This window comes from Protopterus annectens, chromosome 2.part1 (genome assembly GCF_019279795.1).
Source record: "Protopterus annectens isolate FY-2018-M chromosome 2.part1, PAN1.0, whole genome shotgun sequence".
NCBI lineage: Eukaryota > Metazoa > Chordata > Ceratodontiformes > Protopteridae > Protopterus > Protopterus annectens.
Window position 1 is genome coordinate 73,214,600 of NC_056729.1, and position 24,603 is coordinate 73,239,202.

General features: G+C 39.7%; 1 protein-coding gene across 1 annotated transcript in view; it reads right to left on the reverse strand.

The window, feature by feature from the left end:
• ESYT2 (extended synaptotagmin 2) overlaps positions 1-24,603 on the reverse strand; it is an 813,806-nt gene that overhangs the window by 445,942 nt on the left and 343,261 nt on the right. Inside the window, exon 6 of the mRNA XM_044063428.1 lies at positions 19,884-19,932. Coding sequence (XP_043919363.1) covers positions 19,884-19,932 — 49 coding nt within the window. The remainder of the gene's footprint in view (positions 1-19,883; positions 19,933-24,603) is intronic.

Below are 24,603 nucleotides of genomic sequence, written 5' to 3' on the forward strand. Positions count from 1 at the left end.
AGTGCCACATTTGTATTGTCACACTAACATACCTCCATGGCTCACTTGAGTGTAAGGTGATCAGAGGGACCCAATCCCCCATCTGGTGGCAGCTTGCTATCTGGAGCACACCCACAGCTTTTCACTAAGTGTCTTTGACTCATCCTGCCACAATGGGAAATTAAGAGGCACTACAGTATTTTGTAAAGGCAGGGGCACCACACTCCACCTTCCACGTCCTCTTCTATTCTCACTGCAATCCATGGAAGATTATTCAGCAAAGACACATGTAGCAGGCCACATATCTGGGGGCCCTTCCCTAAGTATTTCTCTGGGTACACGTGCTCTTCTGAGGCTCAATGTACATACATAATCTGGCTATGGTGGGCTTAGGTGAACAGGGAAAATTTAAAAGTATTATAATGCATAGATCTATAGTATAGTACATGTTCAGTTAGGTGTGTGTTCATTCACTTAGCAGCAATGATCAATATAAACGCTAACTACATAACTACATCTAACAGGGTTTACTAACTACTTTGCTTACTGTACTCTGCCTGAATATTGCTGATCTCCATCTGCATTTTATCTTGAACTGAATTTTATCATTTAAGTTTTGCTTACTTCTATTTTTTATCTTTTTCTTGTATTACATTTGTTTTACGGTCTTGGCTATGGTCAGTTAGAAAAGTGAGCAAATAATTTATTTGCAAACAGTGAATAACATCAGCTAATTAGTGGGAGGAGCTGAAAAATAGCATTCCTCATTTTAGCTAGACACATTTGAAGGCATCTACATTTAACTGGACTCGAGTGCTTGTTTGGTTTGTTGCTGTACTCTGCCTGAATATTGCTGATCTCTGTCTGCATTTTATTTTCCAACTCACCTGCTCAACTATTTTTATATTCTTAAACTTGGTGGCTTTCGAATTGCCCACTCCTACTATAAATCTGATTTTGGCCACTCCTCCCAGTCCCATCTCATCAGCTCATTTTACTGAGTACAGAGAGATCAGTTGGGAAAACCCAGCCCCTTAGTTTCTTAACCTTGAATTATCTTCTGTTTCCTCCCTTCCCATTAAACATAAAGAAAAATTGCACTTTATTTAGCTGCTTTTACTGTATTTGTGTTTATTCCTACTTTATTTTATTTTGCTTTAGCTGCTTGCTCTTAAAGTGCTCAATTGCATTTATTACTGCTTCTTAGTAGCCTGATTAAATTGCAACTATTAGTCTAAGTCTCTTAGTTTTGGATTAAGCAATTGGGCGTCAGACCAGTTATTTTACATTAAGAAGGTTTGTAGTCTACACTCTTGTGGGAGGAGAGGGTATCCTCTGCTCTTCTGAGCTGGGAATTGCTGGTGAAAGCTTATTGTGTCTGTTATTCTGAAAGTGTCTTAATTCTGGTTTAAGCACATGGGCTCCAAACCAGTTATTTTACATTAGGAAGGTTTGTGGTCTAGACTCTTGGGGCAGGAGAGTGTAGCCTACACCCTTCTAAGATGGGAATTGCTGGTGAAGGCTTATTGTGCCCGTTATTCCAAGTGTCTGTTATGGTTTAAACACTTGGATTTCAGACTAGTTATTTCACACTAACAAGGTTTGCAGTCTATACTCTTGTGGGAGTACTCCACTGAATTGCTGCTTTATTTAAACTGTTTTTTTTTTTTTTTTTTTTTTTTTGTGAATGTGACTTTCTGCACTCTGAATTACTAGTACTTCTGCATTTTATAGCATAAGCTTGATTCAGGCTTGCTGAATCTATACTGTTTGGTATCATTTGAGCACTAAAACCAGCCATCTTATATTAAGAAGGCCCTCTCTTGCACCATTGTGGCAGATGTGTGCAGCCAAGGACCCATTTAAGTTGGGGATTGCTGGAACATGGTTCAGTCTTGGTCTTTCCCTTTGGTTACTTTGTTTAAAGTTGTTTAACTTCGCTAGTATTTAGGCATTGTGTTTGCATGGGTTTGAGCTCAGTTTACTGAAGCTGCTCAGAGATTGCACTGCTGTCCTGCGAGCAACTCAGTTGTGCATTGTGAAACACTGATGCAGTTTTCTACCCCTAGCCTTCCATAGAACAGCTGCTTTTTGCTACTCTTACATCAAAAACTGGTCCATCTAGTCTATTCCTCACTAGGTTACAACCGTATATACCTGCCATAATGGATGGAGAGTTTCCCACCATTTCTCCAGCCAGCCTGATTGACATGAGCATACTGAGGCAATGTAGCAATTGTCTCATGTATACTGACAACCAGTTACTCCTAAAACAAATACATGTCAGAGATTTAGCTATACTATGAATTTGGAATTAATTCTTTCACATAACAACAAACCAGATATCAAACAGGTAGTCAGCAAACACACACCACCTCTTGCACAAAACAAGTTCAGAACACACAAACCCAGATACGCGGAGGTACTCGACAGAAGCCTACATAAAGATCAGAGACCTCCCAAGCGTAAACTTACAGCACACACTGCAGACAGGCCTCCCAAGCGTAAACTTACAGCACACACTGCACCCAACAGAATCCACTACATATAATAATATACACAACAGTGTCTCGGCCAATAAGCCCTTAAGGCAAAACAACTCAAAACCAAATGTCTTGGTCATAGCCGACTCCATATTAAGACACACAGATGTCCCCCTCACCAGGCTCGATGAGGAGAATGTCACAGTCTCTTGTCTGTCAGGTACCAGGACTCATCAGATCATGCGCACACTCTTGTCTTGCAATAAGAACCATTATGGCTCTGTAACAGTCTGTGCTGGAGTGAGTAACTTGAGCCATACCTCACTGGACTATAAGAAGAGAGAAATGACTGAGCTCTCAGATTATGTGCGTCAAGCAGGTACATCCCTAGCTCTAAGCAGCATTCTACCTTCACCCAGGATGATGCCTCCATATAAACAAAAAAATGACTTGACTTCAACAATTGGCTTAGCTTCTAATGTCAATCCAAGGGGATACAGTATCTGTCAGCCTAGAAAGATATGGTCAACAGACCAAGCTGCTTTGCTAGAGATGGTCTACAGCTATCGCCTCTTGGCTTTCGGTTACTGGTAAAGGTAACTGCCTTCCTCAACCTCAAGGTTATGCTGCTTAATGCTAGGAGTCTAAATGGGAAACTGCACTCAAAGGAAGCAGTCCTTACCTTGGAAGATGCCGATGTCTGTGCAGTCACAGAGACATGGTTCAAGGCCACAGACAGCACCCTGGCCATTCAAGAATACAATGCCCTCCATAATTTCAGACCTCAAAATGAGTGTGAAAGAACCAAAAGTGGAGGTGTAACGATCTTCATTAAAGACAAATACACCTCAAGACAGGTCAAATAGTACGACTCTCTAGAGCTACTCCAAGTCCAACTAACTGTAGATAAACCTGCTTCCTTATCATTGTTAGCTAAAGGTCTTCCCACAATGAACCACAAGAACCACTCTGCCTAAGTCACTTACTTTACAGCCAAACACCTTGGTCATGGTGATTTCAACTATCCTTCCATCGACTGGGAGTTACACATGAGCACAAACACGCACACCCTAAGGTTCCTAGACTTTGTTAATACAAGTGCTCTAGTGCACTCCCACAAGGGGCTCAAATGTACTAGACTTGGTACTCACCAACATAAGGTGTGTTCTGCACTACTTCCTGTGTGTTGCCATCCCTGGTAATGATCATACCTGACTCCCCCCAAGAGCAAAAAGGATGAAAATTTTCTTCAAAGAAACTATACACTCCTAGGCGATGGAGTAGACAGTTTCAACACTACTGTCAACAATGACTCCTATACAGAGGTGTACACAAATGCCCTGTATAAACACCCATGCAAATGTATAGGACTTGGGTGTACCTGCATGGTTTCAAAACAGGGCTCTCACAAATAAACAAGCCACCCTGGTGGACATCAAGCATAAAGAGGTCACGCAAGAGGAAGAAGCTAATGTCTAAGAACAAGAGTGAACTGATTCAACAGAAGGAAGACACCCTCCACAACTTGAACACGCAAATTAGATACCTTTTAAAGTCCTCTAAAGCCAATTACAAAGCAAAACTAGCATCCCTAGCTATGGATAACCAAGGCATTCTTTACCTATGTCAGAAATCTAAAAGGGAAGGCCCAGCATTGTGCCAAACTAGTAGTGGAAGGCACCACTCATACATACTGACCCTGAGGACATTGCCAACCTGTTAGCAGACAGATTTGGTGCAAACTTCATCCTCCTCTCCCCACCAGACATACCCCAAAGCATACCTGTCAACAGTCCTCTACCTGGCATCTCCAAAGAGCACTCTTCATGGCCAAAAACACAGCTTCTATGGGACCGGATAACATCCTAGGCTGCCTACTAAATGGTCTAAAACAGAACTAAATGGAACCACTTGTCACTCTCTTCAGCCACCCAGCACAGTGGAAAACAGCAACAGTAATTCCCTTGCACAAAGAGGATCCATCATCCGACCCTGGGAACTATAGACCCATAAGCCTAACCAGCCTTATCTGCAAGGCCATGGAGAGAATTATCATGGACCTTATCAACAAAGGCTTAGGTGACCTTCAAACTCTTAACCTGACCCAATTTGGCTTCATTAAGGGTAGATCATGCTTATTAAACCTGGCAGACTTCTTTGAGAATGTTACAAAAGCCCTGGATGAAGGCAAAACACTGCATACAGCATATCTTGACTTAGTCAAGGCTTCTGACACAATCCCCCACTCAGGCATCACTGAGAAACTCACCCAGCTGGGAATTAACCCATATGCCACAAGATGGATAGCCAACTGACTCACTGACAAAATGCATACAGTCAGAGTTGGAGATTCCACCTCTACCAGCAGACCAGTTACCTGTGGTGTACCACAAGGATCTGTACTGGGCCCCCTACTGTCTGGAATCTATTTCTCAGAAGTTCAGGTGAAATTGATGGCCTGTTGCTTACCAAGTTTGCCAATGACTGGAAACTTGGTGCAATCAGTGATCCCCCAACAACGATGACATACTACAAAAAGGGTTTACACAGGCAAATATTGGTGGCAAAGCCATGGACTTAAACTAAGCACAAAAAATGCATGATCATCCCTTTTGGCAAAGGGGAAGTCCCTGTAAATTACAATGTTAACAGTACCCTCCCTTAGCTCAAACCCTGTGGGGAGAGATTTGGGAACACAGGTTGACGGCAACCTTAACTTCAATCATCATGTGTTCGGTGTTGCAAATCTCATAGTAAGGGCATTACATCCAGAGCTATTGATGCTGCAACTCCCCTGTACTCTCATCCCTCATCAGACCACTAATAGAGTACACAACTCCCTTCTTTATGTACCTCACCAGATACCTACAGCAGATGGAGAAACCTCAAGAGGTTTCTCACCAAGAAAATTCAGGGCCTTCAACATATGACCTACATGGAGAGACTGAAGGCCCTGTCACTGGACTCTGCATCATATAGGCTGCTGAGAGGCAACTTGTGTGCCTGCTTACAAAGCAGTCTCTGACACTGCCCTGATAGAAATGTTGCACATCTACAAGTTAAATAGGACAAGATTCACTCGCTCTCTGGATCTTAACCTAGACTGCAACATTAACAGACATGAGAGATACGTCTCCCAGAGATTGCCACTCCTCTGGAACAAACTCCCAGTTCACGTAAAACAGATCTCCTCAATGACCCTATTTAAGCGTAACTTAGACAACTGGATGGGAGACTATAAATTTACCCCGGGGGTGTCACCTATGTTCCTCTTGGATAAGGTCAGTTGGTGATCACAAACTTGTGCTGCAAATATACACCATACAACCTGGTCAATAAGGGACCAAGGGTATAACATGGCTAGACTTATAAAGGCCCTAAGGACCAATAGCCTAGTAACCTCTTATGAACCTGAGATGTAGTACTTAGAATTGTACAGGTAAAGTACCCAGATGGCATTATGCATCAGATACAATAATGGAGTTAGTGCAAGAATGACAGCTTAATGTGGGAAAAAGACACTGCGGCTGCAAGGTTGAAAAGAAGCATGCTCAGAAGCACATACACTGGTGTAGCAGGGAAATATCAGGTTTGGTCATCTACCTGCATACAAAATGCAACTTTAGGGGAAGAGAATATTTTGTGGTGATCAATCTGCTGATTACTAAATAAAACTGAAGTTGGCCTTAATAGATGCTTACTCTAGCAGCGGTAGCGTTGTTGCCTCACAGCAAGAGGTTCTCCCGTTCGATTCTCAGCTAGAGTGCAGGGAGTGCCTTCTGTGTGGAGTCTGCATGTCCTCCCCACGGTTGGGTGGGCATTCAAATGCCATGCGTAAATGGGTGTGCCTTCGCTGAAGGTTGAATGTCCAGCTGGCACCTTGGCATTCATGAAAATCTACTGCCAATCATTAGTGGACCGGAGTTCCGCTGTGGCGACCCCTAACCAAGAAAAGCCGAAAGACAACAACAACTCTAGCAATGCTTTGTTCTTGCACCAGCAATCACTTAAAAATAATACTGGACTGTATGTGAATTTTCAATAAACTTGCAATTTGGCCAAAGCCAATGGTTTTTCTATTTATTTACTCTGGCAAGTCTTGCAGTGGGAATAATGGTGGAATAAGTTGAGTTTATGGTCACTGCTGCCTCATTTTAAAGTAACCATCAATAGTCTTCCAGGCACCATGTAGCTGGAAATACAAAAAAAACAGCAACGTCAGACGTTATAGGGTGTTTCGTCAATAGGGTGATTACTTTTACATCAATGATTGGGTGGTAAACTACTTTGCACACTGTTGCGATCTGCCAATATGTTCCCGCATTTAATTTCACATTTTAAGCACAAGATGTTTGAATAAAATAAACAGATGACAGTATGCAAGTTTTTATCATAGGTGGGTGGAATGAAATGCCTGATACACTAGCAAAACTTGAAACTTTGTGTTTTGGCTTTGCACAAGTGGCATCTTTTTTCCTTAAGAGGCAGTTTTAAGTAACATACTCTGTTTTGACTTTGCACAACCAGTAGTTTTTCTTGGACAGTTGTCATACATTCAGCATTTCTTCTTAAAAATATGTAGTGAATATTACTTAGTTATATCAATAATCTCCACGGTAACAACCAGGTTTGCTCTGAGTTACTGCACAATGGTACTTCCTATACTGAGCCAACAGATATTATCAACATACTGGCCAACAGATTCAGTGCCAACTTTACCCCTCCCCCCCCCAAAGGACCAATAACAATACTGGAGGAATGCCAGGCACCCAGCATTACTGCAGCACAGGTTAAAGCTGCATTGTCCAAGGCCAAGAATACAACTTCCATGGGACCTGACAGTATCCCTGGATGTGCTCTACACGAACTACAAAGTGAACTTGCACCACACCTGCGTGCCGTGTTCAGTCCCAGCCTCACCTCAGGCTTTTGGCCCTACAGAATGGCGCACTGCTACAGTCATCCCTCTCCATAAAGGGGGAGCGACTACAGACTCTGGGAATTATCGCCCCATTAGCGTGATGAATCTGATATATAAGGCTATGGAGCGCATCGCGGATCTAATTAACAAAGATATAGGGAATCTCCAAACTCCAGGTCCCACGCAATTTGGTTTTGTGAAGGGTAGATCATGACTGCTCAACTTGGTCGACTTCTTTGAGTCAGTCACCAGAGCTGTGGATGAGGGCAAGGCAGTTCATACAGCCTACCTCGACCTGGCTAAGGCTTTTGATACCATTCTCCACTCAGGAATTATTGACAGACTCACCAAACTAGGCATCAACCCCTATATCACTAGGTGGGTTGCAAACTGGCTCACAGATAGAATCTGCAGTGTGAAAGTAGCAGATTCCAAGTCAGACTGCTGAGCAGTCATAAGTGGAGTCCCACAGGTATCAGTCCTGGGTCTTCTCCTGTTTGGCATCTACTTCTCAGAAGTCCAGGCCAACATGGAGGGACTCTAGCTGACCAAGTTCGCCGACAATTGCAAGCTGAGAGCCACTATTAACTCCCCAAGTGATGTTGACATCTTACAGAAAGGCCTCACTGAGAACAACTGGTGTCGAAACCATGGCCTTAAGCTTAACTTCAAAAAATGCAACGTAATCCCCTTTGGTAAAAAAATCAGTTCCCACTAATTACCACAGTGATGGTAGACCACTGAACACTGAAGGCGTTATAAGAGATCTGGGGACACAGGTTGACAGCAACCTCTCCTTCGACCACCACATTGCCACTGTAGTTAGAAAGTCCTTCTATGTGGTACATCTCATTACCAAGGGTTTTGCATCCAGGAAGAAAGAGGTCATCATCTCTCTCTACTCTTCCCTTATTAGGCCAATCATCAAGTAAAATGCCCCATTTGGCATGTACCTCACTAAACACCTGCAAGAGGTGGAAAGGCCACAAAAGTACCTGATGAAGAGGATCCTAGGCCTTAAACACATGCCCTACATGGCCAGACTCAAAAAAACTCCAGCTTTTCTCTGTCTCATATCTTAGAGGAGATCCCTGCTTGATTTACAAAGCCAGCCCTGTTAGAAATGTTATACCCAAAGAAATCCCAATCCCTCCACTCCACACACTCCAGGGACCTCAACCTCATTACCACAATCAACAGAACATGCTGGAGGGACATGTTAATAAAGAGCACTTCTATGGGCTAGGCTTGTAAAGGCTCCAGGGCTGTTGGCCTAGTACACACCTATGAAACTATAAACAGGCCTCCTCTGGATTGTTAATTTCCTCTATGTATTAGACATGCAAAGTGTTACTAGGAAATGCACTAATAGGGAAGGATAGGTATACAAGGGGTGTGGTAGAAACTGATTGAAAGTTCTGAAAGTGTAAGGCAGTCACAGTAAAATTTGGAAAATACATGAGGAAATTTCCCCAACTATGGTGACCCTGATGAAGGTTCTAGAAATACTATAACTACCATGACTACATTCAACCTGTTGTATACAGGACTTCCTTCCGTCAATGTGTTATGACAAACGTGCATTTTGTACAGGTCAAGTTCCAATATTTACTTTTTTTCTTGTATGAAAAATCAACACTTTTTCAACACTTTTTTTTTTTTTTTTTTTTTTTTTTTTTTTAAGTAAAAAGAAATCACTGGAACATTATATGAAATAATACTGGAGTACAAAGTGAGAAAATAGTAATGAAATGCTTAAACAGTAGCTGAAGTACTTTGAAGACAAGTCATCACATTACTTACGGATATGAGACAATGTAGCCAGAATGGCAGTGATGGACTGGAACTTGTGCTGTGCAGTGGATCTTCAAGAAGGCAGACCAGTTACTTATGGCTCTAAAATCTTTACGAAAGGCCAAAGTACACTCATGAAGAAAAATAGCTACTACCCATTGTATATGGTTAACAAAAATTCTGTAAGCAAAAAGACCATCAGTCACTACACATTTTACTTAAAAATTGATCGCACAAGGCGCTACAAAGACTGCTGTCGAAACTACAGAAGTATGTCAGAGCACTGAAGTATAAACCAGAAAAATATACGGATATGATAGATACTCAGAGCTGTTTGCATGTAGTAGAGCAACATGATTTGTTTGGTGAGAAATTAAAAAACAGATCAATGCCACAGCTGCACATACCCGATACAGATTAAAGAGATTTCAGCAGCTTACTGAGAATGGTGAGCGGACAGGTGATCCGCTGTGGCAACCCCTATCTGGGAAAAGCCGAAAGAAGAAGAAGAATCGAGAATGGTCTGAAGAAGGAAATGCTTCATGATATGATACAGTACGGTTAACCACAACAGAAATCTGCTGTAATGAAAGAAAGCACACTTCTGGGGCCCAAACAAATTGTGAAGGTGGGAATCAAGCCATCACAAAGTACCTACTGAAAATGGAAATTAAGGAGATGGTCAAGGCTGCAGTGAAAAAGTGGGAGTTAATGAGGGCCAAAATCAATGCAGGATTAAATATTGAAAATGTAAGGAAAGAAGAGAAAGTGCAATGTGGTTGCCACTAGAAGGGGGTGGGGGAGGAAAAGATTACTTTTCAGAACGATGTAAGCCATAGAATGACTTGCTAAAAATCATCTGACAGACTCCACAGACTGGGAAATTGTGGAAAAAGATAAGGTACATAAACTTGCTTCACTGGTCTGGGAGACTGGACAGAGGACTTTGATTTACGTTCTTAAAATGAAAGAAGAGCAGTGTCAAAGCCTGCTGTACTTCTAGAGATTACATCCAGTTTGCAGTGTTTTGAAAATGTGTGGATTGGGGACCAAGCTGTCCCCTGTAGTGTAGCTTGTGTAGTCTAATCTCTCAAGAGAAGCTATATATGGGTAGTGGATATGTCGCTTGCACTATGTCACCTTGCCTGGACTTTAAGATGCTTACAATGAGACGCACAGCAAAAGGTTAGACAATGTAACAGTCATCTACAGCTGGTCTGTTTGGAAGCTGGCTTCTACTACCTTCTTATTTTAGATGTAAAAAATACAGAGTTGATCAAAGACTGTTATATTCATTGTTCTGTCATGAAAATATCTCAGCTGGATGTGCGCATCCAATGAATATAAAATTATTCCTCCTTTGTAGATTGGATTTGGGAAGAAGACTAAAACAATCTATCCAACTGCCAAAGAAATTTCTATAATCCTTTTAAGCATAAAGGAAAGGTTTACACACACACAGGTTTAAAGGTTTTGCAGAATGATTTTCTCGCAGTATCCCTGGAACTTAACTTCCAGACTCCTACTGTTGTTTCCTTGGATCCAGAAAAAAGGGTCTAAATTAGTTCCAGTTACTAGTGGAATAGCAGTCGTATTAGCTAGTTTTATCTTTGTTTGTCGAGGTAGAATTTATGTCGGTATAGTTTGCCTAGTTTGAAATGGGTTTTCTTTAATGTATTGAGTATATGTTGTTCAAAGGACTGTTTGTCATCAATTGTTATTACTAAAAGTTTTGTGTATTTCACCTGTTCTATTTTTGCTTTATGTGAAAATACCTTGAATTCTACATCTGGGGGTTTTGATGAGAATAGTTTAACAGTTTGTTTTTGGGGGGGAGTTCAGCATTAACTGGGCATTGTTTAGCCATGTTTCTATGGAGGAGAAAGCATCTTGGTTGATCTTCTGGAGGTTAGTGAAGTTGGAGGAGGAGATGACAGTTGAATCATCTGCATACTGAATCAATATGCTTTGTTGGGTGGCTTTATTTAGATCATTAAGGAATATATTAAAGAGTAATGGTCCTAAAATGTACTCTTGGGGGACACCTTAGTTTTTTGCCAGGTACTCTGATTGCTGGTTTTGCCATCTAACTGACTGCTCTCTATCATTTAGGTAAGAGGAGAACCAGGTTACCACACTTTGACAGCATCCAAGTGTCTCTAAGTGTTGTAATAGCTTAGGGTGTGATACTGCGTCAAAAGCTTTTGATAGGTCCAAAAGGAGTACAGAGATTGATAGGCCAGCATCAAGAGCTTTATTCACGGTATCAGTGAAGGCGAGTAAGGCTGTGGTCGTGCTATGACCAGGGCAGAAGCCATATTGGGTGGGAGCTAGGAGGTTGTTAATGAGGTGATTTAGTAGTTGGATTTGTATATATTTTTCCAGGATTTTGGATAATGGGGAGAAAATAGAGATTGGCCGGTAGTTTGAGAGATTGTGTAGTGGGGTAATGGATTTTTTTCCATAGCTGAGGGACATAAGATTCAGCAATAGAATGATTGATGAAAATATTAACAGGGTAAGCTGTAGCTCTGTCTGCAAGTTGTAAATATTCTGGTGGTAAGTTATCAGCACAGAGTGAGCAGGGCTTTAGTTTGGTTAGCAGTTTTGGAATTAGGGATGTAGTGACAAGTGTGGGTTGGGTGGTATACTATTAGAGGGAGCTTTAGTGTGTACAGAAGTGGATATGGGGTCTGTTTGTGTGGTATTTCTGATATTAGGGTTGGTTTTTGAGGATAGATCCTTGAGTAGTTTGCGGATGGTTTCAATGAAATGGGTGCTAAATATTTGCACTATCTGGTTACGGTCTTTGTCTGGAAAGGGTGATGGTGTTTGAATGTTGCCTGGGTTAAGAAGGGAGGATAGAAATTTCCAGAATTTCTTTGGATTATTATTTTGGGAGGATAGTTGGGAGGAGAAGTAGGATTTCTTATCAGTTATGATAAGCTTTATATTTCTAAGTTTTCTGAAGTTTTGTTCATTTTCTAAAGTTCTTCATTTTTTTCTAGGCTTTGTCTCTAGACGTTTGTTTGGTATGCTTAACCAGGGGGCATGGTTTGGTTTTGTTTGCTTTGCACAAAGAGGTGCTTGGCTATTTAATGTACTAAGAAAGATGTTACTGAAACAGTGTACAGAGTCATCTAGGGGCAATGATTTGAGTGGGGACCAGTTTTGAGCTTGAAGCTGCATTGATAAACATGTTTTGGTTAAAGTTGGTAAGGTTCCCGATAGATTTATATGTTTGGGGATGTGTAGTTGGGTTCTGTGGGTGTATCCAGGTAGGTGGTCACTTAAGTATTTGGGGAGGGTATCGGCACTGGTGTAGTAGTGGGAGTGGGATACAAGTATCCACTCTAGTGTAGCTTCGGCTTGGGTGTTTAGTGCATGTGTAGATTTTGTGATAAGTTGTGTAAAACTATGGAGATTAATGTTAATATTAGGAGCTTTGGAGGTTAAGTTTTGCCAGTTGATGTTAGTGTCGCCTAGTATGACAGTTTCCTGGGAGATATTCTGGTTAATCCAACTTATGAAGTCTTCTAAGTGGGGGATGTTTTGACCAGGTGAAATATAGATGGTGATAATACAGAGTCATTTGTTAGGATTTATACAGAGGGCTGTTATTTGGATTTCCATATTATTGAAAGTGGGGAATGGTTTTGGATGTATATTTATTGTTAAGGAGTCGCTATAAACCAGGGCTACACCCCCTCTTTTTTTATGTGTTCTTTCATTGCAAAGAATGTTGTAGCCTGGTGGAAGTATTCTGAAATCAGATATACGTGCTTTAAGCCAGGTTTCAGTTACTGCTACTATGTCTGGTGAATGATGACATACCAAGACTGGAATTTGGTAAGTTTGTTACAGAGGCTTTGTGCATTAATTGTTACAAAGAATAAATCATGGCCTTTAGAGGAATGAGCATATTTTGGTAGGTCATCTGGTCCAGGATTGGGGTGAACATCCCCGCATTGAGGTATTACTAGGAGGAAATGTAATAATGTCTGTAGCGGTAATGTTGTGTTACTTTCAGTTTGGTATTAGTGGGGGTGATATGTGGTTTGGGTGGACATAGGGTGTTGTTTACTAATAGGGATGGTGTGATGTTGGAGTAACTTTGTACGTTATGTTGTATAAGAGTAGCTAGTGTTGTGGATGTTGGAGGAGATGGTTTTATTCTAAAGTGAGTGGTGGTGGAGAGGGATAGTAACAGTAATACAGTAGTCAGGACAAGTAAGATTAGTAAAACCCTTAATGTGTTGTAAATAATAGAGTTATAGGGATTGGAGATTGGTTGTAAAAGTAGGTAGTGGGAGGTGTTGTGCTATAAGAGGCCAAGTGGTAGGGTAGGGGAGTTTAATGAGCCTAGGAATGTTATTGGTCAAGTGGATAGAAGATGGGGTTAGTGAAGTATAAATGTAAGTGGGGTGGGTGCAAATGGGGGTAGGGTAGCGAAGCAGAAGGCAAACTGAGCGGGATGCGCCCGCTTGCCAGTGATGTGAAATAAAAAACCCTATCTCCACAAGCCGGCAAGCTAAGGTAGGAGAAACCACAGTTATTGGGTGGCAGAAACTAAATTACATGAGTGTGCATGGGATAGAAACTAGAAATATAGAAGCTCAAATAAAATGTTAGTAATTATGCAGTCCAAATTATAAAATAATGTTATCACACAGTATAAAAAACTAATACAGGAGGGTTAAGTACTAGGGAGAAATAGGGATTGGGTAAAACTCTAAAGATTAAGAAGAAAGTATCTGGAGAGGGTGGGGGATTGGCCTTGCAGAGGTTCTGAGTGGCATGCTCCCAGGAATTAACAATATATAAAAAGTAAGCAACAGTTACGCATGCAATTATAAGCAACTTTTGAGGACAAGGCAAATGTGATTTCTGGCTGTTGTTGCTTTGACCATACGCACTTTGGAGGTGTCTAGGACAGTATTTGGTGGAGAGAATTACAAACAACTTCTGAGGACATGGAGAATATGATTCCCGGCTGTTACTGCTTTGCCATACAGACTTTGGAGGTGGTTAGGACAGTATTTGGTGGAGAGTTGGGAGCAAGCTGCTAGGTCGAACGCTCTGTAAAGGAGAAGCAAAATTTTAAAGTTTCCTGTGAAATGTAAATTCTGGTTAGCCTAGCCCAGTTTGTGCATCTTGGGGAATAACACGTAAATTCACTCTGAACTCCTAGTACTGAATTCATATCTTCCAAGTCAATAATTTCTTTAAAAATCTACTCTCCTTTGTTATATTTTCCCTTCTGGGCCCTCCAGACACATCTCCACTGTTGCAAATCAAATTCCAGTCTGCATCTATAAGTAATATTCCTTGCTGAAAGCTGATTATTTCTCCCAGAATTTTCTTACGCTCCATTATAGTAGTTTTTGGTGGACTATAAATACATGCCAGTGTAATTATCCTCCCTTGCCAGTAGTCCATTAGTACTAAAACTCTACCATTATTGTTGTTATGCTCTTTCACCACTACTGGAGCTCGTCTTGCAATGAATGCAAGTTCTACTCGCTTCCTTTGTCCCAGGTATTCTGCTGAATAACCATCCTGAAAACCTTTCTTTATCAAATTCACATGTTCAATTCTTTCCAAGTATGTCTCATGTAGCATAACTATTTGCATTAATTTTAATATAGTTCACTACTCTTTCTTTATTGTATTGATCTGTTAGACCATTAAGATTTAAAAACATTACAGAAAGCATCATACTCATGAAAAATATTATTCCCACCTTTTATGTACAACATATTTTTTGTTAAATGTCTAGTTCCAGCATTTGTGTTACATGCATGTAGTGTTTGGCAGGTTAATCTTTCTTGTCATCTCCATTTGAACTCATGTTACATCTTAGAGAACTTTTGGTTTTATTGAAAATTCTCAAAAAAAAAAATCAAACACCCCACAATACCCTCCTAAAACCTATTAACTTAATAACATACAAAACTATTTACAACTTCAAAAACTGAAGTTTTACCCTCCTAATATGAACAAATGTTCCAAAATGACAGCCACACACACAGATTTGAGATAACCTAAATGAAAGGTCATCCAAGCTAAGAGGCATGGTACAGCCTGTGATAACATTAAGTGCTGTCTGGCTTTGTCTTATCTTTACAGCTATCTCATCTGGGAAAACACTTCAATGCTTTCAGAAAACAATTTCTCCAAGGCATTTCTCTTTATCAGACTGCCTGCTAGAGACATGAGAACTAGACACAAATCTGTTTACTAGAAAAAAAGCCTTAAAATATTCAATATTCTTTTTCATTTACTTATTTTCTCTTGAGACTTGTTACTAGATTAAGCTAATGGCATTAATCCAGTCACCCCTATGCAATAATAAGAAAAAAGTACACTATTTCTTCTTTTGTCATGCTCTTTAAACCAGATCTTTTTTACATTGCAGTGTCTACATTTCTTAAAACTAAATATGGAGAAAGAAAGAAGGGAGAAATAATAAAAAAACAGGAGCATATATTTACATTACTATCTTCATTACATTTAAAAATAACTGAAAAAACTTCACTTTATTACATGCAAAGAAAATCACGCATTATTAAAATACTACTTTTAAGAAAAATACTTTTATTTACAGTTAACTTTCCCACTCCTCTTCCCCTCTCCTAAGTACTTTTCTGAACATTAATGGCATGAGGTAAGGCATATGCTTTAGAGTCCCTTACAAGTTTAACAAGGTCCAATGTTTCCAAATGTTTTTGTTCTGTCATGTTTCACCAATATAATTAATCCCACATTTGCCAGTTTCCAAGTTACTGATTTTATTCTCCAAATGTTAATGACATGATGTAGGGCATATGCTTTACAGTCCCCTACAAGTTTAGGAAAGTCCAAGAAAGTCCAAGATTTTCAGATTTTCTTGTATTATTGCTGTTCTTCTCCATCTCCCAAACACAGTCTCTGCTTCATTTCCAACATACTCTTGATTCTTCTAGTCAACTCTTTTGCTTTTTTCCCTCTCTCAAGTATTTTCTGTTGAAACACTGGAAAAAAGTTTCACTGGCACAGGCTCTCTGTGGTATTTATTTTCAGAAGAATAAGAAGCAGAATCTCCTTCAGTTTCACAGCTCACTTTTTGTTGGACAAACTTTTGTATTTCTGCCTTGGCATGTACTTCATCAAAAAATGATTTTCTCCCTCCACGAAAAATATTTTGAAGATAGCTGTGTACAGCAGTATGAAACTCACAGCCGATTCTCGACATTCCCTGAATAATGGAATACATTTACTCCTCTTCGTCCTAGTGTACAATGAGTAGTCATTCTTTAAAAACACTACTTCTGCCACAGTTTTGTCAGAATCAACTCTTTCTGCTGGTCAGATTGCATCTTTACTATTAAAGGTCTAGGTTGTTTTCTCATAGCCAGGTTTAGGGCATACAGATGATGCACCATGTTAATTAACAATTCCCGTTATGGAATACCAGTTCAGTTGCTTATTTGTGCTTTCAAAAAGTAATACAGTCTGTTCCTTCCAGCTTCTTGGACACGGCAGAAAATAATATCAGGTTTTCCCTACGTGCTCTGTCCTCTAATTCTATTACTTTTTGAAACATCTCTTCTTTTGCAGTCTCATATTCAGTCAACCTTTTCTTCATTTCGATCTCTGGGTTTTGCAGTTTATCACCTTATCTGTTTAAAAGTTGTTGCATTTTTGCTAGCCTTTTACTGTTTGAGTTGATGCCAAAATTAACAGACATGGATCAATGTGGTTTGCTGGAGGGTAAGCAAACATCTGACAACATTAGAAGAACACTGAAGATCCAGAGGGAAGATGAATGTAAGAAAATACCACTGCTGTTGGTGGGTCTTAGTGCAGAGAAGACATTTGCTAGAGTAAGCTGGGAGTTTATGAGCAGGGCATTGGAAGCATTTGCATTCTGTGATAAAATTATAAGGTTGATTAGGAGGATACATGAGGGATTGGAGGTGAAAATTCAAGTGGGCGGGGTCCTCTCTGATAATTTCTGTTTAAGAAGAGGAACCAGGTAGTGGTGTCCTCTTCCCCTTTGTTATTTGCACTATTTTTAGAAACACTGGCAAAGAAAATAAGAGCCTCAGAAATTCAAGTATATAACTGGTATGGTAGCCAAAAAAAGCTAGCACTATTTGCAGATTATATTACTTTAAACCTGATAAAACCACAGGATGATATTTCAGTGTTGTGGAGCATTTTAAGGCAGTTTCATATCTTTTCAGGATACAAAATTAATAAAGCTGAAACAAAGGCAATAGCTGTAAATTATCCATCAACACACAAATTGATTCAGCAGTATCCATATTTATGGGGATATGAAAAAATGTGAGTATTTAGGTGGTGTTGTGGTGCAGCGGTTTGCGTTGTCACCTTACAGCAAGAGGTTCTCTGGTTCAATTCTCAGCTGGGGTTCCTTCTGTGTGGAATCTGCATTTCCTTCCTGTGTTTGTGTGGGTTTCCTCCATGTGCTCCGGTTTCTTCCCACATTACAAAGACACGCATCTGGAGCATTCCTCTCAGGGATGCCAATGAAAACTGGCTCTGTTCCAAGTCAGACTTTCCTGGTAAACACATATTAAATAAATAAAATTAAAAAAAAAAACAAAATAAAAAGGATTCTGCTGTGGCAGCTAAGGATACATGGGGAGGAGACTAAACAAAATATAATACAAAAACTGAGAAACTAAAAGTTCTTTTATATGGCTATAGGGATCTATGTTACTAGTTTGAGTTTTTAGAAACTCAAAATTCATATCCGTGAGACGATATGACGGAATTTCTGAAAACTTGAACATTAAACCCCTCCCCCCCCACAAAAATCAATCTTTTTTTTACATTTTTGCAGGGGGCAAGCCTCCCTGCACCTCCCACACCCCTTGCAAATTAAATATACCAACTCTGAGACCACACTACATTGAGGAAAATGGTAAATTTTCCAATCTGCAATGTACCGCAATGTCTATTCAAAAAGCGTCAGGTTTTCAGAAATTCGATCATATTGTCTCACCAATATGAATTTCGAGTTTCTGAAAACTTGGTCAGCTGATAGGGATCCAGCTATGGACAGCAAGATACAATCAGTTAAAATGTTTTTAGTCCCTTTAGTTTTACACACAGGTCAGGCATATTTTTATCAATCACTGAAGAAGTTGTGGATTGCAATTAATAAAGAGCTGAAGGATTTTTTCACGTACAGGAGAAGTTGTGGACAATAATTAAAAAAGAGTTGAAATATTTTAGATGGGAAAGCAATAGGGCAGGGGTCAAGTGGGATAAGTTGATCCTTCCAACAGAAGGGATATTTTAGAGCTACACAGTTAAGGCTCATACACATAACACAAGCAGAAAGCTATAATTCAAAGTGGAATGGGATGCTGATGAAGTGGGGGGAGGGTGAGAGTGGGATTTTGGAAGCAGATCCTTAAGGATAACAACAGCCCTACAGAATATTATATTCATAAGGTAGCAAAAGTGTTCAAGAACTAAGCAAGAATGAAAATGGAGAAAGAAGATTCTCCCTATAGGGATAACTGCAATTAGGGGTAGAGAGAATAGATAAGAGATGGAACTTATGGGAGCAAACTGGCAAAGGAACCAAGGTATTGTGAACAAACAACTAGAGGAGGAAAGGTAAATAAACTGGAAAAGCCAAGAAGACATTCAAACTGCCTTGCCTATTAGGGACCGATATCATAGTATAGGCAAACAGAAAAGGGATAGTGGAATCCTAAGTGAAAGACTTGCTGTGGTATAGCTTTTAGTTGAACTGAGAACAGAAGCTGCTGTTAAAAAGGTTAATTAGCAGTGCATACAGAAAAGACTGGAAAGAGAAGTTAGATAAGCAATTCACAAAGAACAATGGGAGGACATATGTACAACTTCCACATATGCAACATGTCTACAAAATTCGGGATATTTACTTGGAAGTGTTTCCACTGGCATTTTTATACCTCAAGCAGACTCCAAAGATTTTTTTTCTCGCACAGACAGCAAATGTTGGAGGTGTGATGGGGAAGAAAGAGGTAACTAGGAACATATATTTTGGGAGTGTAATAAGTGTGCAAACTTTAAACATTCCCTACAGAGTACTTTGTTAGAAACTCTGTGTGAGCAAATGTATGCAACTAAGCAAATCATTGTTGAGCTGGGATGCGGGATGTGAATTGCTTAAACATAGTAAGGTCTTTTAAGTTGTTAATTCTGGTGATTTCCAAAAAAAAGCAATTATCTGAAAAATGGAAATCAAAGTCTAAACAAACCACATTTGAAGGAATGAATAATATTGTAATTTGGATAAAATAAACTAGATGTTGGATCTTTAGAAAAAGGTAAGAGCAAATTACAAAGAAAAAACAAATTGTAGGAACAATACATGTAGAATAATATTTTGGAGGAGGAGTGAGGTTTAAGGGCAGGCAACAACTGAGCAATTTATGTAATGTTAGATTGATGATATTTGTACAGAAGAATATATGTGATGTTAACATGTTAATATGGTTTGTTTTCTTTTATATACATGTGTTTATGTCACAAGTGATAATTCAATAAAGGTATTAAAATATCAATAAAAATATTTCAGTGTAAATGTTCAAGAAGTCATTTGAATAAACAGTGAAAAGTTCATGCAAGAAAACAATCTTGTACTTGCTAGCAAATTTAAATACTGTACAATCTGTACTGAATTAAGTGATGTAACTCACCTCATCAACCAGTAGTGACTTCTCAACTTGTACAAGATCAAGCATAAGGCTAGGGAGGAAAAAAGAAATAAGATGGAATAAGTAATTTAGTTATTTTTGAAACATACTCTTTGTTACATAGATAAAATTCAATAAAGTTACAACTATGTTTTTATGGAAGACTTATGATCTTCTTGGTCTGTTCATGCGATATGCAAGAGGAATATAGCTAAGAAAATGACAGCTCTCAGTCTATCCATGTCTCCCTCACACACACACATACATACATACATATATATATATATATATATATATATATATATATATATATATAGGTTCATAGGTGTGTACTAGGCTAATGGCCTTGGAGCCTTTACATGCCTAGCCCATAGAAGTGCCCTGGCATTGTGCCGCCTGACGTTAGTTCCCAGTGCCTCTATAAAGTAGTGCCACCGGAGTGATCCCCGGGGTGAGTTTTCTATTTCCCATCCACTCATAAAGATTTCTCTTGAAGACGGCCAGTGAGGTGCTCTGCTTGACATGTATGGGAAGTCTATTCCAGAGCATGGGCAGTCTTCTAGGTTATGAACCTGCCACTCCAGCATGTTCTGCTGATTGTGGTAATGAGGTAGAGGTCTCTGGAGTGTGTGGTGTGGAAGGACTGGGATTACTTCAGATGCAGCATTTCTAACAGAGCTGGTTCAGACATGGCTTTGTAAGTCAAGCAGAGATCGCCTCTTAGTAGACGATATGAAACAGAGAATAGCTGGAGTTTTCTGAGTCTGTTCATGTAGGACATGTGTTTAAGGCCTAGGATCCTCTTCATGAGGTACTTTTGTGGCCTCTCCAGCTGTTGCAGGTGTTTAGTGAGGTACATGCCAAATGTGGCATTATACTGCATGATTGGTCTAATGAGGGAAGAGTAAAGAGAGATGATGATCTCTTTCTTCCTGGATGCAAAACCCTTGGTAATGACATGTGCCACATGGAAGGACGTTCTGACCACAGTAGTAATGTGGTGGTCGAAGGAGAGGTTGCTGTCAACCTGTGTCCCCAGATCTCTTATAACACCTTCAGTGTTCAGTGGGCTCCCATCGATGTGGTAATTAGTGGGAACTGAGTTTTTCCCAAAGGGGACGATGATGCTTTTTTTGGTACTAAGCTTAAGGCCATGGTTTCAACACCAGTCATTGGTCACAGCGGGGCCTTTCTATTAGACATCTGCATCTCTTGGGGAGGTAATAATTGCTGCCAGCTTGCAGTAGTCTGTGAACTTGGTCAGCCAGAGCCCCTTCGTGTTGGTCTGGACTTCTGAGAAGTAGATGCCAAACAGGAAAGGACCCAGGACCAATTCCTGTTGGACTCCACTCCTGACTGGTCAGCAGTCTGACTTGGAGTCCGCTACTTTCACATTGTGGGTTCTATCTGTGAGCCAATTTGCAACCCACTTAACAATTTAGGGTTTGATGCCTAGTTTGGTGAGTTTATCAATAATTCCTGAGTGAGGAACGGTATCAAAGACCTTGGCCAGATGGAGGTAGGCTGTATGAACTGCCTTACCCTCATCCACAGCTCTGGAGGTATACATTATATATATATATATATATATATATATATATATATATATATATATATATATAAACACGCACACAGAAAGAGAAACATATATATACACACACACACACACACACACACACACACATATATATCACATGTGAATATTTATAAAGACAGATAAACACACCCGTATAACCATTAGAAATATTCAGAAACACATGCATTCCTGCCCTCCCAATATATATGAGTTAAATGTGATCAAAATATAAATAACTGCAATTTGTGCACATAAATAATTCATTCTGCAGTGACAGTTTTCAGACTTTTGCTAATTAAACAAGTTTCTTTTTGCTATCTAAGGTTTAATGAGACCAAACACTTCAAATGTATTCTTAAAGAGAAAGCAAATACATCACTATATTCACTGCTGATCTTCAAAGAAGTCCTCTGTAGTGGGATACTGCTTGGTTATACCCATTGTATGTTCTCACATCTTGAGTACTTACATTCCCAAGGACACCTTTTAGGCCATGCATGGCATCTGAGCTCCAAGGCTAATGACTACACTAACCCCACCTCCAGTTCCTGTCCCTGTTCCAGCTGCAACAAAACCTTCCAGACTGCAGGGATATGGACATTACAATTTTTATTAGCAATCCTAAACAAAGACTTTGTTGCAAGCACAGGAATTTGTCATACAAAGAAAGGAATGATTAATAAAAATAAAACACGCACTACATGTGGCCTCTCAAAGATAATCTTCTATGTTAAATTCTCATATATTATTATATCTTACTTTAAAGTATCCTTTGAATTTATATTTTATTTCTTACCACTCTTTTTCACTGTTCATAGAAAGGAAGGGATAGCTTGTAGACAGGAAGATTTACTTTGATTTATATTTTGTTTTACCTTTAAGTTTCACTGTCTGTTGTTAGAAAGGCATACCAAGGGACCTAGTCACATACCTCCCAACCATCCCAAATTACTCAGTTTTTACTGAGTTTTGGGGTCCAAATACTGGGGTGCCACGATTCCCCGAGTGGCACCCCTTAATTTCCAAATTTCCTGGCATTTTATTTTTAATTTTTTTGTTCTAGCTTTTTTGAGCTGACATCATCGCGTACGCGATGATGTCAGCTCCGTGAAATGGCCTGCCAGCCTGTCAGAACTGAGCTAGCTGCCTAGCTCATGCATACATTACTTCTATCTGCAAGGGAATGATGGTTCAGGAATGGAACGTTATGCTGCATTAAGGGAATGATGGTTCAGGAGGAAAAGTTATGCTGCGCTGCCTGTATTAGGTGTTTGGTAGTCTGAAAGGAACATTATGCAATAGCTGAAGTACGTTATAATGCTACTGAAGTAGTTATTATCTGGTTATGCTGCCGCCGCTGAAGTAGTTGTTATCTGGTTATGCTGCCGCCGCTGAAGTAATCATCTGGTTATGCTCCCACCACTGAAGTAGTTATTTGGTTATGCTGCCACAGCTGAAGTAGTTGTACGGGCTGCATATTTTCACGCCTGTGACACCTGTCTCGAAATGTGTTTTAAATGAACAAACGTTATGGACAGTCAGTACACAAACTTCCTGCATTGTTGATCCTTCTCACATTGTAATTCAGTACACAAGTCGCAACAGTTTTGTGTTTTCAGCAGAGATGCTTGCAAATAGTGCTGCTTTTGCATTTTACAGAATAAATATTCCTAAATGTAATCAGTACATTTCCCTGTCAGTTTTTTCATACCTTGCTTAGGTGTCAAAACATTACTGAAAAGAGAGGTTGGTTGAAAAATGCCAGGAAACCCAGACTGGTCTAGCAGGGAAAAAGACATATAATAGCTATTTTGTCGCTAATGACTGGGCATACTCGTATTGCAAGATATGAGACAACACACTGCAGTGCACATACTAGTCTATAACAAGCTTTCATAACGTGCTTTGTTTATACTCCCTTAACGTTGCAACCGCTCAGCTGCTGCACATTCGTGTTCGGTGCTGTTGTGTTATGCTGCAGAAATATCAGGCACAGGGGACAATAAGACAGCAGTTCTGACATTATTACAGATGCAGAGAAATGATGTACTTGACTTTTGTACATATAAACATTACAGACTATGGATCTCAGTGTATGTTTAAGCCTACAAATTATATCCTCTTATACATAATATTCAAATGACACTTGTTTTAATAATCTGCTTTTGTTTATGTTTTAAGAAGCTCTGATGTGCCACCCACTTTTCCTGAAAGGTGATGATTTCTGAAATGTACAATCGGCTCACTTTAAATTTTAGTACCACATTGTCAATAGCAATATCTTATTAACCCTGACAGTGCATAGCTATCAACCTGCTCAATCTTTTGTGTTTGTTGTACTCCATTTAAGACCTATACAAACCAGCTAAATAACTGCCTTAAGAATTTACCTTATCCTTTCAGAGGATGGCATTTCTTAACCCCCTACAAGAAAAAAGCCTGATAGGTTGCAATGTTGAACAGTACTACCACCTTACAGTTGGTTGACTTTCCAGTCATACTTCTCAATCTTTCAGACTAGAGTAAGAAATCTGGACAAAGCCAAAAATAATGGTGGGACAAAGGCCCAAAAATAGGGAAAGATTTTAAATATTGCTCCTGTAAACTCAGATAGATGCTAGAATAACAGGCTTTGCACTCTGGGGCCATATTTTAGTTGTCTGTTCTTCAGTTTGGATTTGAAAGTTGGTATCCCACAATTCATTGGAATGGGTGGGGTTACATAATTATGTATGCAAATTTCATGTTAATCAGCGTACAGATTTGTACCTATTTTTCATGGGCCTTTGCTGAAATTTTTGATGTTTCCAGGTTGAGAGGTTTGAGTCAGCTATAAAAGTCACACAGACTGCAGAGAGGACAATCTGCAGCTTATTTAAACAATCCCGTCTTGGTTTATGATCTTTACTGTTAAAAAGAGGTACAAATGAGAGTGACAGTGAGCAGAAGTTACTGCAAGCAATGTAAAGAAACTCCAGCTTTTGTCAGACTTTCAGAACTTGTACAGTCAGAGCAACAATTTTACTGTACTTACTTTAGTATTTAGTTGTTTATTGTTTATGTGATTTTTCTCATAGAAGTTTATTTAGGTTCTCCCTGATTTTGACTATTTAGGTTCTCCCTGATTTTGACTATTCTTTCCTTTTA